The 16,967-nt window shown below is 42.5% G+C and overlaps 1 protein-coding gene and 1 long non-coding RNA gene across 2 annotated transcripts in view; one reads left to right on the top strand and one right to left on the bottom strand.

The window, feature by feature from the left end:
* Positions 1-1,567: 1,567 nt before the first annotated feature.
* LOC103003040 (uncharacterized) lies at positions 1,568-9,802 on the bottom strand. The gene is made up of 3 exons (XR_449604.3): positions 9,671-9,802; positions 2,894-2,986; positions 1,568-2,039 (listed from the first exon to the last, which is right to left on the bottom strand). It is a non-coding gene; the product is annotated as an uncharacterized LOC103003040 (long non-coding RNA).
* Positions 9,803-9,895: 93 nt separating this feature from the next.
* Positions 9,896-16,967, top strand: part of FAM47E (family with sequence similarity 47 member E) — a 31,500-nt gene continuing 24,428 nt past the window's right edge. Inside the window, exons 1-2 of the mRNA XM_007165568.3 lie at positions 9,896-9,973; positions 14,527-14,899. Coding sequence (XP_007165630.2) covers positions 9,957-9,973; positions 14,527-14,899 — 390 coding nt within the window. The 5' untranslated portion in view covers positions 9,896-9,956. The remainder of the gene's footprint in view (positions 9,974-14,526; positions 14,900-16,967) is intronic.

Below are 16,967 nucleotides of genomic sequence, written 5' to 3'. Positions count from 1 at the left end.
ACAGGAGCCTAATACATCTAATAAGTCAATAGTGCATTATTGTCTTATTTGAATCACTTCTTTGGCTTCACAATCTGTGGAAACAAAGATTCAGTTCAACTTAGCAAATGTCTCCTTAACATCACTATGTACAGTTGTGAAAAAGCCCAAATAAACACCATCAAATATGTTAATTCCTGAGAGGGAGCTAATTATGTTTGGAGTAACACCAGAATGAATGAACAAAACACACTTTAACTTTCCAGTTGTAAAAAGAGAAGAGCAACGCTCACTTTAAGCTTAATGAATAACAGATACAATAGGGTTTTGAATTGATATTGACTATATTGGGTAATTTACATATGATCATTTTTCAAGTATTCTTACAACCTCTTACACAAAGAATCTCCAGAACTTGAATTGTTTCGGACCAAGAAAATCATACCAACTCTAAACATAAAAGCAAGGGAAAGGAAAACCTGGTGCTATGCGGAAGTATTTCTTTTCTGTTATTGTCATATTTTAATTTAATTACATTGGTGAGAATTCATGTCCTCCCTAACACACTCCAAATGCTTCTTGGTTCCAATTTTTTAGTGCGTATACTGATCACAATCTGAGCCCCACCTGAGAAAGCAGCTCACTCTTCAAGGCCATAGCTGATCCTTAAAAGCATGAAAGAGAAATTTTTGGTATCGCTTATATTCCGTTGTGAGACTCCAAGTCATAATCTCTGTAAATGCTTGAGTGCAACTGACAAAAAAAATCTGACCTAGAATCCTCTTCAAGCTCGGATCACATAAACTTGCCACGGAATTTCGATAGCAGCCCCACTTTATCCCGTACTTGTCACTAGCTCCGGCTCCTTGCTTCACCGTCTGTGCTGTGTTCTTATTACTGCGACTGACTTGGCTTTGAAGCAGTTTCAACATTCCACAAGTCACAATGTGTTCTTGGAAATTATGTCTCAGTGCCACCTAGTAACTATTTTTCTGGCAACCATTTCTTTTCAACTTCAGGTACAGCACATTGGTTAATCTTATTCTTTAATTGATGGGACCCCATTAGCAACTGGGTGTACAAGGCCCTCTCTTAATCATTCATTTATATACTCCTTTTCTTCTCCATTTTCCACTTCTATCCCTCTGCTCTCACCATAAGCAATCATTCTTAAGTGTATGCGTTCTGTAAAGTGTATATTTTTGTTTTGATGCATATATTTTTAATTTATATAAATCATATCATTGCAAAAAATCTCACTCTCTTTCTTTACTACATTTTTTAAAAGTCTAACCATGTTGTCAAGTAAAATCTAGACTGTTGCATCTGATACCTAGTTATCCGTCCATTTTACCCATCTACATCACAAAAATGGGCATGCACATTGTCCTTAACTCACCGATATTGCTAATAATGCTGCGACAAACATCCTCGTACATCTTCCCTTACAGGTGACACTCCCTCTGGATTCCTATACCATTCCCGGCAGCAGAAATACTGGGGTATATGTAATATATGTGTCAGTCTGGTTCCCACCAGGAAAACAGAACCCACTCTAAGCACGTAAAACCAAGGGACTTTATTTATTTTTTAATTTAGTTATTTATTTATTTATTTTTGGCTGTGTTGGGTCGTCGTTTCTGTGCGAGGGCTTTCTCTAGTAGCGGCAAGTGGGGGCCACTCTTCATCGCGGTGCGTGGGCCTCTCACTCTCGCGGCCTCTCTTGTTGCGGAGCACAGGCTCCAGACGCGTAGGCTCAGTAGTTGTGGCTCACGGGCCTAGTTGCTCCGCGGCATGTGGGATCTTCCCAGACCAGGGCTCGAACCTGTGTCCCCTGCATTAGCAGGCAGATTCTCAACCACTGCACCACCAGGGAAGCCCCAAACCAAGGGACTTTAATGCAAAGAACATGTTGCAGAGGTGATGGAAGCGCTGAGAGCCAAACTGGGGATATGAGGTAACTGAGAGATTAGCAACAGCAGGAACACGCTTACTACATCCAAACTGCAGGAATTACTTGTAATAGGAGCCTGAGTCTGATGGCAGCTGCCCAGTGGAAGCTGAAAGAGAAGGAAAAATTATAGATACCCCCTTGGAGACAGAGGGAAAGAGAGAAATACCCTGACTTTTCCCTTCTCCCATCCCCAGTGTCCTATCAGTGCTTTCTGCTGCATTCCCAAATGCATCCTGCAGGTGCCAGAGCAGAGCAGGGACAGGTGAGGAACAAATAGAGGGCAGACAGTTGTAAGCACACCCTATACTTGATTTGACTAAGTCCTGCTAGACTGCTCTCCATAATAACTAGCACCAGCTATACTCCTCTCAGCAGCATGTCCCCACATACCATCTACTCTTTATGGTCTACTATACTCCAGAAAGTAGCAGTAGACACCTCTTCCATCTTCCTTTGAATGTGTCTAGCCTATTGCAGATGCCGCAGGTAGCTCCTTAAATCTAGCAGCTTCCGGGAGCTCGGGAACCCATCCAGCGGTTGGGCCATAGCCTCTTGAGGGCAGCAGCCTCAGCAGTTTTTGGTTTTTCTTGGGTTTTTTTGGCTGTGTTGGGTCTTTGTTGCTGCACGCAGGCTTTCTCTAGTTGTGGCAAGCAGGGGCTACGCTTCGTTGTGGTGCGTGGGCTTCTCACTGTGGTGGCTTCTCTTGTTGCAGAGCACGGGCTCTAGGCGTGCTGGCTCAGTAGTGGCGGCGCACGGGCTTAGTTGCTCCGTGGCACGTGGATCTTCCCGGACCAGGGCTCGAACCCGTGTCCCCTGCATTGGCAGGTGGATTCTTAACCACTGTGCCACCAGGGAAGCCCCACCTCATCAGTTTTATTTGTAAGGCCCTACTTGTCATTATGCTCAATGCTACTGACCAAGTGATAAATATACTTGTTGATTATTGGTGTCATGCCTTACCCCTTATTGTTACGATTTGCCTTGCAGACTGCATTGGTGGAAGTCTTCAACAAGCCACTTGTGGCACTGTGGAGGGAAATCTCTAGGGAGAGCCTGTGGGTGAGGGAAAGAGTTGATACTCAGCCAACAAGCATAGTTTAAGACCATAACGGTTGTCAGAACACTGTGTTGGTTGATAAATAGGCTCTGCTCTGAGCAATGCCAAGTGACCACTGTGCCCTGATTGCCTCAGCCACTTCCTTGGAAGCACCCCTCCCTCCAAGATCAGCAACTAAAGGGATATGTGTGGCCTGGCCAGGGGACTCTAGAACTCTGCTGCTGCAATCTGGCTCGCCACTTTCCCAATTGGTTCTTGCATATGGCTTACTGGTTGTTAAATATTTTAAATATCCTTCCCCTGGAGGAGTATCACAGAAGAAGCATAGGGGAAAGTCTGTAGACTTTTGGGTGTCCTATGACTCCCAGGAGCCTCCTTTCTATGTGTGACGATGGCAGAGAGAATTCTCCAGGATTATATTCCTGATAGAAAATGCTCCATATGTGTTTTGCTTTTCTATTCATTTACAGCATACACAGTAAAGTGCACAAGGCTGAAGTGTATTGCTCACTGAATTTTTACATGTGTACACCCATGTATCCACCACTCAGATCAATATATAGAACGTTTTCAGCCTCCCAGCTGGCCCCCTCCTGCCTCCTTTCCATCAATTACCCCCAAATAACCATAATACCACCATCTATCACTATTACTTAATTTTGCCTGTTTTAAAACTTCTGTAAATGGAAGCATAGAGTACGTACTCTTTTGAGTCTCGTTTCTTTTGCTCAACGTGAAAAATGTCCTTCCTTTGTGATTTATTTGGCTATTTTCCCAAATTGTTAAGTTGGATTCTTAGCTCATTAATTTCAACCTTTCTTCTTTCTTTTTTTTTTTTTTTTGCATTTTTTACAATTTTTAAAAATTGTGGCAAAATACATATAACATAAAATTTACCACTTTAACCATTTTTAAGTGTACAATTCAGCAGCATTAATTACATTCACAATGTTGTGCAACCATCATGATTATTTCCAAAATTTTGCATCACCCCAAACAGAAGCTCTGTACTCATTAAGAAATAACTTCCTATTCCTCTCCCCCTTGAGTTCCTGGTAACCTCTAACTTTCTGTCTCAATGAATTTGCTTCTTCTAGATATTTCATGTAAGTGGAGTTACACAATATTTGTCCTTTTGCGTTTGGCTTATTTCACTTAACATGATATTTTCAAGGTTCATGCATGTTGTAGCACGTATCAGAATTTCATTCTTTTTATGGCTGAATAGTATCCCATTGTATGTATATATCACATTTTGTTTATCCATGTATTTTTTGATGGACACTTGGAATGGTTCTACCTTTTGGTTATTGTGAATAATGGTGCTATGAACATACTGTACAAATAACTGAGTCCTTGTTTTTAATTCTTTTGTGTATATACCTAGGAGTGGAGTTGCTGGGTCATACAGTAAGTCTATGTTCAGCTTTTTAAGGAATGGCCAAACTGTTTTTCAAAGCAGCTGCATCATTTTATGTTCCCACCAACAATGAACAAGTGTACCAACTTCTCCACATCATTGCCAACCTTTAAAATTTTTTTCTTCTTCTTCTTCTTTTTTTTTTTAGGCTGCACTGTGTGGCATGTGGGATCTTAGTTCCTGAGCAGGGGTTGAACCTGCGCCACCTGCAGTGGAAGAGCAGAGTTCTAACCACTGGACCCCCAGGGAAGTCCCCTTCTTTGTTTTTATAGCCATTCTAGTTGGTGTGAAGTACTATCTCATCGTGGCTTTGATTTATATTTCACTAATGACTAATGATTTTGAGCATCTTTTAATGTGCTTACTGGCCATATGTATATCTTTGGAGAAATATCTGTTCAAGTCATTTGCCTATTTTTTAATTGGGTTGTTTGTCTTTTTGTTATTGAGTGGTAGGAGTTTTTTAAAAAATATTCTGGATATTATACTCTTATCAGATATATGATTTGTAAATATTTTCTCCCATTCTGTGGATTGTTTACTCTCTTGACAGTTTCCTTTGATGCACAACACACTGGTATGTAATTTTTATGAAGTCCAGTTCATCTATTTTTTCTTTCATTGCTTCTGCTTTTGATGTCATATATAAGAAACCATTGCCAAATCCAAGGTTATGCAAATTTGCTCCTGTATTTTCTTCTGATTGTTATAGTTTTAGCTCTTAAAATTGTCTTTAATCCATTTTTGAGTTGATTTTGGTATATTCCATAAGGTAAGGGTCCGATTCCATCCTTTTGCATGTGGCTATCCATTATTTACTGAGGAGACTATTATTTCCTCATTGGTCTTGGCACCTTTGTCAAATATCAGTTGACCATTAATTTCTAGGCTCTAAATTCTACTCCACTGGTCTATACAGATGATTTTGATTATTGTAGCTTTTAGTAAGTTTTGAAATAAGGAAACTGTTCTTTTTCAAAATTGTTTTGATTATTTTAGGTCCCTTAACCCAAAATTCCATATAAATTTTAGGATGAGTTTTCTATTTCTTCAAAAAACATCATTGGGACTTTGATAGGGATGCATTGAATCAGTATATCACTTTGGGTAGTACTGTTGTCTTAATAATAAGTCTTCCAAACCATGAACATGAGATATATTGATATTTCCATTTATTTAGGTCTTAACCTTTCTCCTTTTTCAGTTTAATAGTTTAAGGTGATTTCATTCTAAGTATCATTTTAGCTTCATCTCCCAGTTTTTGATATTTTTACATTTATTTTTAAATTTCTGTCTTGATATATTCCTTGACCCATGAATTATTTGTCTTGTTTTATTTTCAAATAAATGCTTTTAAATATGATTTTATTATTGATATTTAACTTAATTGCAATATGATCAGGGTTGTGGGTTAAATGATACCAAGTCAGAGATGTGTAAAACTTGTTTTATGAATTTGCAAATATAATGTTGTATATGTTCTTGAGAAGAATGTTTTCTATGATTGTTGGATGCAAAGTTCAGCATATATCCATTAGATCAAGCTTTAAATTCTTTGTCCTCACTGATTTTTTTGGTCTGTTTATTACTGAGAGTTGTATTAAAATCTTCCCATTAGGATAGTGTATTAATCAATTTCTTTTGTAGGTCTATCAATTTTCCTTTTTGTATTTTAACCTATGTTATTACGTGCATACAAGTTTAGAATTGTGTATCTCTGTCTATCTACTGTGTATGCATGTGTGTGAATTGAACCTTTTATCATTTTGCATAATGATACATTTAATACTCTTTATATATCTCTAATGATCTTTTTGCCTTAAAGTCTATTCTGTCTGATATTAATATAGTTACATCAGGTTTCGTTTGATTATTATCTACCTGGTACATCTTTCTTTATATTTCTTCAATCAATGTATTTATCTTCTTATTGATTAAATAAAATAATTCAGTATTTTAGATAAGTTCTTTTTGTTAATATCCACTGATTAGAATGTATTATGATTTTACACAACCCACTTTTTAAGAGAATACCAACGTATTTATAATTTTCTTTGCTCAACATTCCATCTCACATTGATATTCATTTGGGGATCATTTCCCTTTTATCTGAAGTGCAACCTTTATAATCTTCTTTAGTTATGGTCTTTTGATGATAAATTCTGCCATTTTTTGTTTGTCTGAAATGTTTTTGAGCCATATTATTGGAAGATAGTTCTGCTAAGTATGCAGTTCTAAATTGACAGTTGTTTTTACTCAAACCTTGATTATTTAATGTCTTTGATTTCTATAATTGCTTTAGAAGTTAGCTTTCAGTCTATTTTTTGTTCCTTTGTAAGTAATCTATCTTTCCTATCTGGCTATTTTTAATGTCAAATATTTGTCTTTTGTATTCATGGTGAAATGCTAAGTGAGATTTTATTCTTATTTATCTTATGTAGAGTCCACAGTCCTTCCTGAAATTGAGAATTTGTATCTTTAATCAAGTCTGGAAAATTCTTAGCCATTATCTTTTAAAATATTGCCTCTCAATAGACATTTTTCCAAAGAAGACATACAGATGGCCAACAGGCACATGAAAAGTTTTTCAACATCGCTAATCGTCGGAGAAATGCAAATCAAAACCACAATAAGAAATCACCTCACACTTGTCAGAATGGCTATCATCAAAAAGTCTAGGGGCTTCCCTGGTGGCGCAGTGGTTAAGAATCTGCCTGCCAATGCAGGGGACACGGGTTCGAGCCCTGGTCTGGGAAGATCCCACATGCCGCGGAGCAACTAGGCCCGTGAGCCACAATTGCTGAGCCTGTGCGTCTGGAGCCTGTGCTCCGCAACAAGAGAGGCCGCGATAGTGAGAGGCCCGCACACCGCGATGAAGAGTGGCCCCCGCTTGTTGCAACTAGAGAAAGCCCTCGCACAGAAAGGAAGACCCAACACAGCCAAAAAAAAAAAAAAAAATAGTCTACACAAAGAAGCAGGACATGCCCAATAAATGTTAGTTGGTGTTATTGTTGAAATTCCCCCCGCTCTCCTATAAGGCCCCCAACAGTGAAATTTTAGAATTAAATACAAGAAAGAGCTTTACTTTAAAAAAAAAAAAAGTCTACAAATAACAAATGTTGGCGAGGATGTGGAAAAAAGGGAACCCTCGTACACTGTTGGTGGGAATGTAAATTGGTGCAGCCACTGTGGAAAACAGTATGGAGGTTCCTTGAAAAATTAAAAGTAGAACTACCATATGATCCAGCATTTCCACTCCTGTATATAGCCAAAGAAAACAAAAACACTAATTTGAAAAGACACATGTACCCCAATGTTCATAGCAGAATAATTTACAATTGCCAACATATGGAAGCAACCTAACACCTTGTCCAGATGCCAAGGGTTTCTACTAATCCAAGACCATTTTATAATGTCTCAGCTTAAAGTTCTGTTGTTTTTGTTGTTCAAATGCTTTTTTTCTGGAAAGTACCATGAACTAAGTATTGCTGAGTATGTAGTAACATGTTACAGAGATAGTAATTAGTCCTTGAGTGGGAAAGATCCAGTAACAGTATTTGGCAACCCTGTTACGGGTATTTGAGTAACCCTCTTTGGAAATAAAATGATCACACTACCTGCCAATAGGGCTAAAAACAAAACAAAACCCCATCATCCTCACTCTTAAATAACATCTACTTGTTGGATTACTATATGTAACATATTTTACCTTTGTGTTGCAAAAGAGAAAGAAGGGGAGAGAGAAGAGAATGAATGAGAGATTCTCTGAGTAATGACTATAATTAAGGCATGGAATGTGGTGAAATAAAAAGAATCTTAGTTATTTCCTACCAGATATGAAATCAGACTTATTACATGGAGCAAATATCAACTTGTGAGGATACAGGAGTCATGAAAATAGGTGGTTTTTTATTAATTCATACAACACTACAAACTAACTAACAAGATGACAGAGACCAAGTCTGTTTTATCCCCCATTGCCTCCCCAGTGCCTAGCATGGCCATAACAAACAATATTTGTTGAATGAGGGCCTACTGTGTGCTATGCACAGTACTAGGAGCAAGGTGGACATGACCCTAATCCTCAGTCCTAAGGAGAAATCCTACTTCCTCAAAGTAATAAAAGCTGGAATTTGCAATCAAACAAATATTAACGATATTATCGAAGATAATGAAAACAACTAACAGGGCTCCTTTTCATGATTACATTCATAGCTTTCTCTATCAACTATTATAACAACTCTGTGAAGTAGCCGGGCAAATATTAACATCCCCAGTTCACAGTTGAGATAATAATAATACTCAGTAGTTATTGAGGGATTCTTACTTGCCAGAACAGCATTCAATGCTTTACATTCATTATCTCATTGAATTCCCCAATAACCCTATAGGCAGATACTACTATTTCCCCCATTTTCAGACTAGGAAATCAATGAAGCTAAAACAAATTTAAGCAACTGTGCGGCGGTGGGGGGGAGTGCATAATTATTAAGTGGCAGAATCATGATTTATCTCAAGTGGTGGGACTCCAGGGTTTTCCACTGTGCCTAGAAAAGGCAGCTGAACACACAGAGCAGGTGAAGATGCTGGAGCTAGTGCCAGTCGGGGCACCTTTATTACCATCCAGATATTTAACAGGTGCCCAAAGGTGAAGCTAATTTATTCCCAGAGAGTTTAAAGAGAAGACTCATCTTTAAATGACTACAAAAAGTATCCCACCATAACAGACACAGTTTAACTACTGCAATAATTTTGAGGGAAGAGAATGTTTTGCTGCTATTTCCTCTAGAAGCGATGCTCACTATTTAAATCAGGAACATTCAGAAGCAGCAAGAGAACTTAGCAAACCCCAAATACATCCGCACGCAATCCATATTTACGTGGGCAACTGCCTATCACGGCCAACTGGATGGCAATTTTACTGCTGAAGTTGAGTCCAGGCAAAAGAATCAAGCAACGCAAGAGCTGAGAGGGACTCTGGAAACCAGCTGGTGACTAGCTAGATACCAGTGCGCAGCCCCCGATTTACGGAGGCGGTGAGACTCGCGGAGTTCCAAGACCTCCAGAAAAGCATTCCGTGCTAAAAGGCCTTCCCACCATTAGAAATCACTCTATGCCTTTCGCCCCCTTTCCACTCCTTCTCTTGCTCTCTCTCCAGCTGCTTTCTTCCTTTTCTTCAACACATTTTTTGAAACGGTGGTGAACAAAATAAACACGAACACGCCTTCCCAACAGATTAAAACATAATTAAACCAAGAACCTGATCCTTCGCGCGTCCCCTGCCACAGTCCACGCCCCCGGGCGTTGGAGAAGGCTCTGGTAAGGCGAGGGTTGTGGAACGCAGGGACGCCACGGGGACGCGTGTTCCCCCCTAGCAGCAGCGGGGCGCACCGAGCGAGTCTGGGCAGCGCACAGCTCCGCGGGTCTCCTAGCGACCCGAGAGGCGGGGGAAACACACCACCGGAAGCCGGGTGGGCAGCGGGGGAACCACGGCTGACCGCAAGCGGCTGTTCGCACCGGCGGCGCGGGCCAGCGTGTCGCTGGGCATGGACTGCAGGCCCTGGTAAGCGCGCGCACGCGCGAGGGCGCATCCTGCGGGTGGAGCGTGGGGGGAGCTTGCACGCCCTGCTTGCTGCGGCTGGGGGCGGGGGATGGCCGGGGGCCGCGGAGGACCCAACTCCCTTTACTCCTCATGGTCCCCCGCAAAAATAGACCGTAACCAGCGCGCGACGTTCCTCAATGCCAAGGACACCTTTTTTTTTTTTTTTTTTTTTAATCCTCACTGTCCCCCAGAGGATGTAGATGAATATACCCATTCCAGATGGGAAACTGATGGCCATAGAGTCCTCTGCGGAGACTGGTTTAGCCTGCGACCCGCCCTTCTCGGGGTTAGACAGCACCTGGAGCCTTGGCCACCCAGCTGGTAACTGTGGCCAAGCTGAGCCCGTGTTTGGAGAGTACCTCGGGTACTGGGGTGGTCTGCTGCCGTTTTGAATGTGTTGATCTCGGAGAGACAGCGGTCAGCTGTCCTGAAGAGAGGTCTTAGTTCCCTGCCCAGGAATTGAACCTGGGTAGCCTGGATGAAAACCAGGAATCCTAGCCACCAGGGGCTAGAGGCTAGAAGCAAAGTTCCCCTGGCTCTTACCCCCATTGAAAGCAAGAATGTTTCAAGGAGGCAAAAACTGTAAAAAACAGGTACAGCGTTTATTATTAGAGACACAGCACAATGTATGGGAGAGCACACACTGAAACAGTTTATTTAAGTCAGGAGCTAGGCAGAAATACACACCCAGAGAGAAAGGGTATGGGCGTCCTCTCTTAATGAGGAGGAGGCAGTAAGTCAGAAACTAGGCGGAAGTACACAACCAGAGAGGAGTGCTGGCCTCCTGAATGAGAAAAGCAGTGAAGAGGTGATTTAAATCCCTTCTATAGGACAGTCCTTCCAGGTCTTTGTTTACATCTGGCCAATTATCTTGCTTCTTTGTTCACACCTGACTGGTCCTAGGATGCTCCCCAACATGTGTGTGCAACTTTTTGCTAAGATGGATCCCACTGCAGAGGCCTGTGGGTGCATGTCCACACTTACTATGGGGTAGCGCCCCCTCCCTTTTTGACCGCCAAGGAGCCTTCCTGCGCATGTGCAGAAAGGGAAGTTTTCCTGACTTCAGGAGTGGTCATCTTATCTCTTTACTTCAGCAGAGCTCAGCTTCTGCCACTGGCGTTGTCCTTGGAGTGTCTGGGGGAGAACAAAGCTTCAATTTTACTCGACGTGACAGACACCAGCTGTCCAGCCCAGGGACCCATCTGTCTCCTACCTCAGTGTCACTGCCGCAGGACAGGAAGCTGAGGCTTTCTGCCTTTGCTGATTCCTCGAGCTGCTTATGAGAATGGAATTCGGCTCTCTTGTAGGCAGCACAATGTGGTGGTTAAGATTACAAAGTCTAGAATCAGAAAGGCTGGAGTTGAAGGCCAGTTTTCCTCTTGTTTGACTGGTGACCTTAGGCAACTTAGTTGCTGTTTCTGGACTCAGTTTTCCTACCTGTAAAATGGGGACAATAAAAGGAATCAGCTTTATAAGATTGTTGTGAGGATTTACTGACATAGCACCTGTGAAGCAGTTACTGCCACATACATGCACTGTATACATGTTAGCAATTATGAACTCTTTGAGAATCTCTCCCCAACCCCATTTTCAAACTGTTTGCTTCGAAATAATTATAGACTCACAACAAGTTGCAGATACAGTGCAGAGGCCCCATATACCCTTCCTCCAGATGCTTCCAGTAGTACCATCGTGCATAATGATAGTACATTACCAAAGCAGGAAATCAGCACTGGTGCAGTATATGAATTAGACGGTAGACTTTACTTGAATTTCACCAGTTTTCACTTGTACTTGTGTGTGTGTGTGTGTGTGTGTGTGTGTGTGTGTGTGTGTGGTTCAGTAAAATGTTGTCATATGTATACATCAAGACACAAAACTGTTTCCTCACCGCAAGAGAACCACTTCATGCTATCCCTTTATTATCATTCATTTTCCTGCCACAACCCTTGGCAACCACTAATTTGACCTCCATTTCTATAATTTTGTTCTTTTGAGGATGTTAGATAAATAGAATAATACCTTTATTAAAGGTATAAAACTTTTGAGATTGGCTCTTTTTCATTCAGCGAAAGCCCTTGAGATCCATCCAAGAGATTGTGTGCATCAACAGTTAGTTCATTTTTACTGCTGAGTTGTACTTCGCGGCATGGATGTACCATGGCTTATCCATTCATGTGCTGAAAGACATTCAGGTCGTTTCTAGTTTTTAGCTATTACATATAAAGCTGCTATGAACATTTGCGTACAGGTTTTTGTGTGAACATAAGTTTTCATTTCTTTAGTATAAATGCCTGACACTTTTGCAATTCTTAAAAGTGGAAATATCCAAGTATCATATAGTGACTGTGAAAATAGTAAATGTTTAGAAAAAATGTTTTATTTTCTGGGTCAAGCAAAATTTTTCATGAACTTAACAGAATGCAGAGAGGTAAGCTTATCAGCTATGAGAGGTAAAGTGGGGTCATGGGAAGCCCTCCAGCCAGATTGGTTGCCTTATTCACCTCTTTGGAACTCAGTTTCCTCATTGAAAAGTGAGGAAGGTGGACTAGATTTCTTTCAAAGTTTCTGCCAGCTGTAACAATCTATGAGGTTTGAGCTAGCTGCCACACTTTCCCCATTTTGAGTTGTATGACTGTCCTTAAGTAAAAATATTGGTTATCAGATTTGATTTTCTGAAGTGCTTGGGTGTTTGAATTTGTTGTAAATGTGTGGAAAATACACTTTGGTAAAGATATTTAATACTGTGGAGGGTAACTTGCTAACAGGTCATACTGAGTGGGTCATCAAATCTCAAGATTAGATGGAATTTTGACATTCCCACCACTTAGCTATTTAAGAGTGATTTATTAATTGCAAAGGGCAACTTTTTGTAAACTCATGTTTTTATATCCTTTCATTTAGATCTTCGCAGTAGAGATGGGTTAAGCCCTTACAACACATACATGCACGCACAGCAAGCGAGAAGTTTCTAGGACTCATAAGAAAAGAATAGAGATCAAGTTGGAACCTCTTAAAAATGTTTTGTGCCCATAAGGATGAGTTCAACAAGGAGTAGATTTGCTGTAACGAGTAATTATAGATGAGAAGGGCCTGAAGGTGGAAGAGGCTTCAAGGAAAGACACCAATAATATAGAAATATCTGACTAGGGCAGTGTGATGTATTAGGATAATGAGAGACCTGCCATTAAGCTGCTCAGGTTCCAAGTCCTGACTTTGGCAATGGCTGGATATATTAGATTATCCAGGTCCCATTTTCCTTCCTATTTGTCCATCTGTCTCTTCCATCTTAGCTTCATGCCCTGACTACTCAGTGCAAACAGGGGTCTGATGGGTAAAGAAACAGAATGAAGCAGTCTGCATATAAGGCAGTAGGGAGTGGTAGAGACTGTGAATAAGAGAGCATAGGACTTGTCTAAAGATGGCAGCCCTTATACCAATAATGGCTCCATGGATAGGTGGACCCAGTGTCCCCAGAGCTCCTGATTTTTGTTCCAGCTTATTTGTGTGAACTTTTTTATATGTCAGAAGCTCTGGCATAGTGGTTAAACACCTTTCTCCAGAGGCACACTACCTGTATTAAAATTTAAGCTCTTCCCCTTATTAGCTGTGGGAACTTTGACAAGTGTTTGTTTTTCAACTTCTTTGTGCCTCAATTTCCTTGTCTGTAAATGGGAATAATATTAGTACCTACTTCATAGGATTGTTATGAGATTAAAATAAGTTAATTCATGTAAAGCACTTAGAACAACAGGTGTTATATAGAAAGTTCTCAATACATGTGAACTATTATGATTCTTATTAAAACACAAATGGGATCAAATGACAGGTTTGTGGGCCTGATACAGTCCATGAGCAACCAGTTTGCAACCCTTAGCCCCCTGAGTTTAGAGGAGAAATCGAGGTCCACAAAGGTTAAATGAAGGGCGAAGGTCATGCAGCTAGTTAGGGGAGAGTTGTCACTGTGTCCAAGTTCTTCCCACTGCACTGTGTCCCTTTAAGGGATAAGAAAGAGTCCCAGGAGGGGTCACAACTTGTGAGCATTCTTCACAAAGAGACTGGATAGCTGGACGGTGGTGACAGCACCACCAAATGTAATAATGGATGGATGATATTTACACATAGTGACACGGATGAGCCTTCATGGTATCCTGCTTGGTAAGCAAGTGACAGAATAGTACCATTTATGTACATGAAGGATACCCAGGTCTCATGAGGATGTCTGCAAACAACGGGTACATTCCAAATCTGTCAGAGTGGTTTTGCTTGTGCAGGGGAGGGTAATGATGGTGGGGTATGGGAATAACGTAGAATAAAGAAAACAGGAGCGGGGCCTTGCACAGACCAGCGATAATGTGCCGTGAACCAGGACTACGATTAACTCAGACTTCTCCACGTGACCCTCCCTTCCCCCACCTCTCCTCCTAAAACAGGTGGAGACCAGCCTGCTCACAGCCTCCTTCTCCCACCCTTGTGGTCCTTGTGGTCCATAACACCGGCATGTTGTCTTGCAGGTCCAGAGAAGATCTGCCGTCCAAGTGCTTCACAAAGCACAGGCGCAGGTCGCCAGGTCCCACGTCACTGAACAGCCGGCAGTGGAGATTTGTGAGAACGCGACTGGATGACTTCCGGAAAGGCCGCCCGCCGCGCGGAGGTGGGATCACTCAGGGCCCCGAGGAGGGCTTTCTCCCCCAGATTTATCACAGAGCTCCCCGACCTGCCCCGAGCAGGAGACAGAAGAACATGCTGCCTCGGGAAGCAGCCCCGTGTTCCACGCTCTCGCCGGCCCGGCAGGCACGGAACGACTTCCGGGCGGACGTGGAGGCCCAGCCGACCCCGCACCCCTCGGCTCTCTACGCGGACCTGGAGGAAGACATGCCTGCAGAGGTGACCACCTGGAGAATATCGCTCCTTAGAGGCCTGGGGAGTTCCCTCCAGGGCGTGAGGGTGATGAATGTCTCCCCAGGGGGAGCGTTCTCCTGGGGCTTGGAGCCGCCTTCTAAGAAACGCAAATGGCGGCAACGTACCCGCTGCTCCGTGTGCTTCCTACGAGGCCATCCGACTTATAAAGGCCCAGCAAACCAGAAGTGTTTGGCTTCTTTACCCCTGAAGCTCTACCAGTCTACTCTGCTTGTGACTTTTTAGGGGGAGAATATAGTGGAGGAATTGTTCAGTCTTGCTTCTGTCACGTTAGCCTGGTCTGGGGAGGTGTCCATGAGAATTATTAACTGATGGCTAGCAAGGCACCTGAGCACCTGAAATGGCATGGGAAAATTCACCAGATTGCCAAGACTAGGGCTGGGCAGCAGCTGCAATATGTCACCGCTGTCCCAGGCTTCTTTTTTTTTTTTTTTTTTTTTAATGGTATCCATTTTTATTTTTTTTTTAATTTTATTTATTTATTTATGGCTGTGTTAGGTCTTCGTTTCTGTGTGAGGGCTTTCTCTAGTTGCGGCAAGTGGGGGCCACTCTTCATCACGGTGCGCGGGCCTCTCACTATCGCGGCCTCTTGTTGCAGAGCACAGGTCCCAGGCTTCTTTTAACTTGCAGGTCTAATGTCCTTAGCTTACGTCTTCTTGTCCTTATAGCTCAAAATGGCTTCCACACCTCCAGGCATCGGGTCTGTCTTTCAGACAAGAAGGGGAAGGGGCAAAGTTTAAAAGTTGCGTGCCAGCTGACTCTTTTAATTAGGCAAATAGTAGCTTTCCCAGTAAACATCTCATTCATCAGACCACTCTTAGCTGCTAGGGAGTCTAGAAAATTGAATTTCTTGGGTGGGTATTGCAGCACTGAACAAAATCCAGGACAGAATTCTATTAGATTTAAGGAAAGGGGGCAGGATGGATATTGGACAGGGAACTAACAGTGCCTGCTACCCCCCCGACCCCCCTACCCCCCTACCCCCTGCAGTCTGTTACCTATGTCAGCAAGCATGACAGTTGTTGAGAAGGTGAACTCCTCTGCTCAAAGCTTCTCATTCGGAGTGAAGTCCTTGCCATGGTCTGGAAGGCCCTGCGTGTTCTGTGCTCCATCCCATTCCTGCCCTGCTCCCTCTCCAACCTCACCGCCTACTCCTCTGCCCTCCTCACTCGGCTGCAGCCACTCTGGCCTCCTGGCTGCTCAGCAAATGTGAACAAGCATGTCCAATTTAGGTCTCTGTTCCTTTGTCTGCCAGGCTCACTCCTTCACTTGCTTCGCTCTTTCCTCAATTATCTCTTCACTGGAGAGGCCTACATAAAATAGCACTCCCCTCCCCCTCATCCTCTGTCCCTTACCATGATCTATTTCCATCCTAGCAGTTGTCAGCCCTGGGCTCCTCACTGGAATAAAAGCTGTACAAGGGCAGGGCTTTTCAAGGGCAGGGATTTTATCTGTGTCTTTCACTGTGTACCACCAATACCTGGCATATGGTAGACACTCAATAAATATTTATGGATAATGAATGAATGAATGAGTAAGTGATTAGTGTCAGGGAAGTCTGTAGAAAGGACAATTGGAATTTCTAATCAATGATTTGCCCCCTGGGCTTTCCTTCACTGCCTCCTGCAGGCCAGAGCTTCTGAGTCCGTGACAAAGAGATTGTTTGCACACATCCTTAGAGGGCACATGGGACTGTGGCTCTTATTCCCATGTCTGACCTCCTCAAACAGATGTGTTGGCTTCCTTCTGAAGCAGGATCTCTTCTTGTGGTGCTATGATGGCCACCAGCAGCTCTAGATGTAAATTTTACCCAGAAAAACAACACCTCTTTTTGCACGGTTCCAGCAAGATTCCATGACCAAATTTCCCTGGGTCTCACTTGGGTCTTGTACCCATTCCTAAGCCAGTCACTGTGGGCCTGATTAACCTGGTCAGCCTGCAGAGTGAGGAGTGGTCAGGCCAATTCAGGTCACAAGGACTGAGAGTGGAGGGAGACATGATTCTCCAAAGAAAAGTCTAGATACTGTTACTCATA

The sequence above is a fragment of the Balaenoptera acutorostrata genome, chromosome 5 (assembly GCF_949987535.1).
Source record: "Balaenoptera acutorostrata chromosome 5, mBalAcu1.1, whole genome shotgun sequence".
Classification (NCBI taxonomy): Eukaryota; Metazoa; Chordata; class Mammalia; order Artiodactyla; family Balaenopteridae; genus Balaenoptera; species Balaenoptera acutorostrata.
The sequence above is the reverse complement of the archived record's forward strand: the minus strand, read 5'-3'. Positions and strand labels throughout refer to the sequence as shown.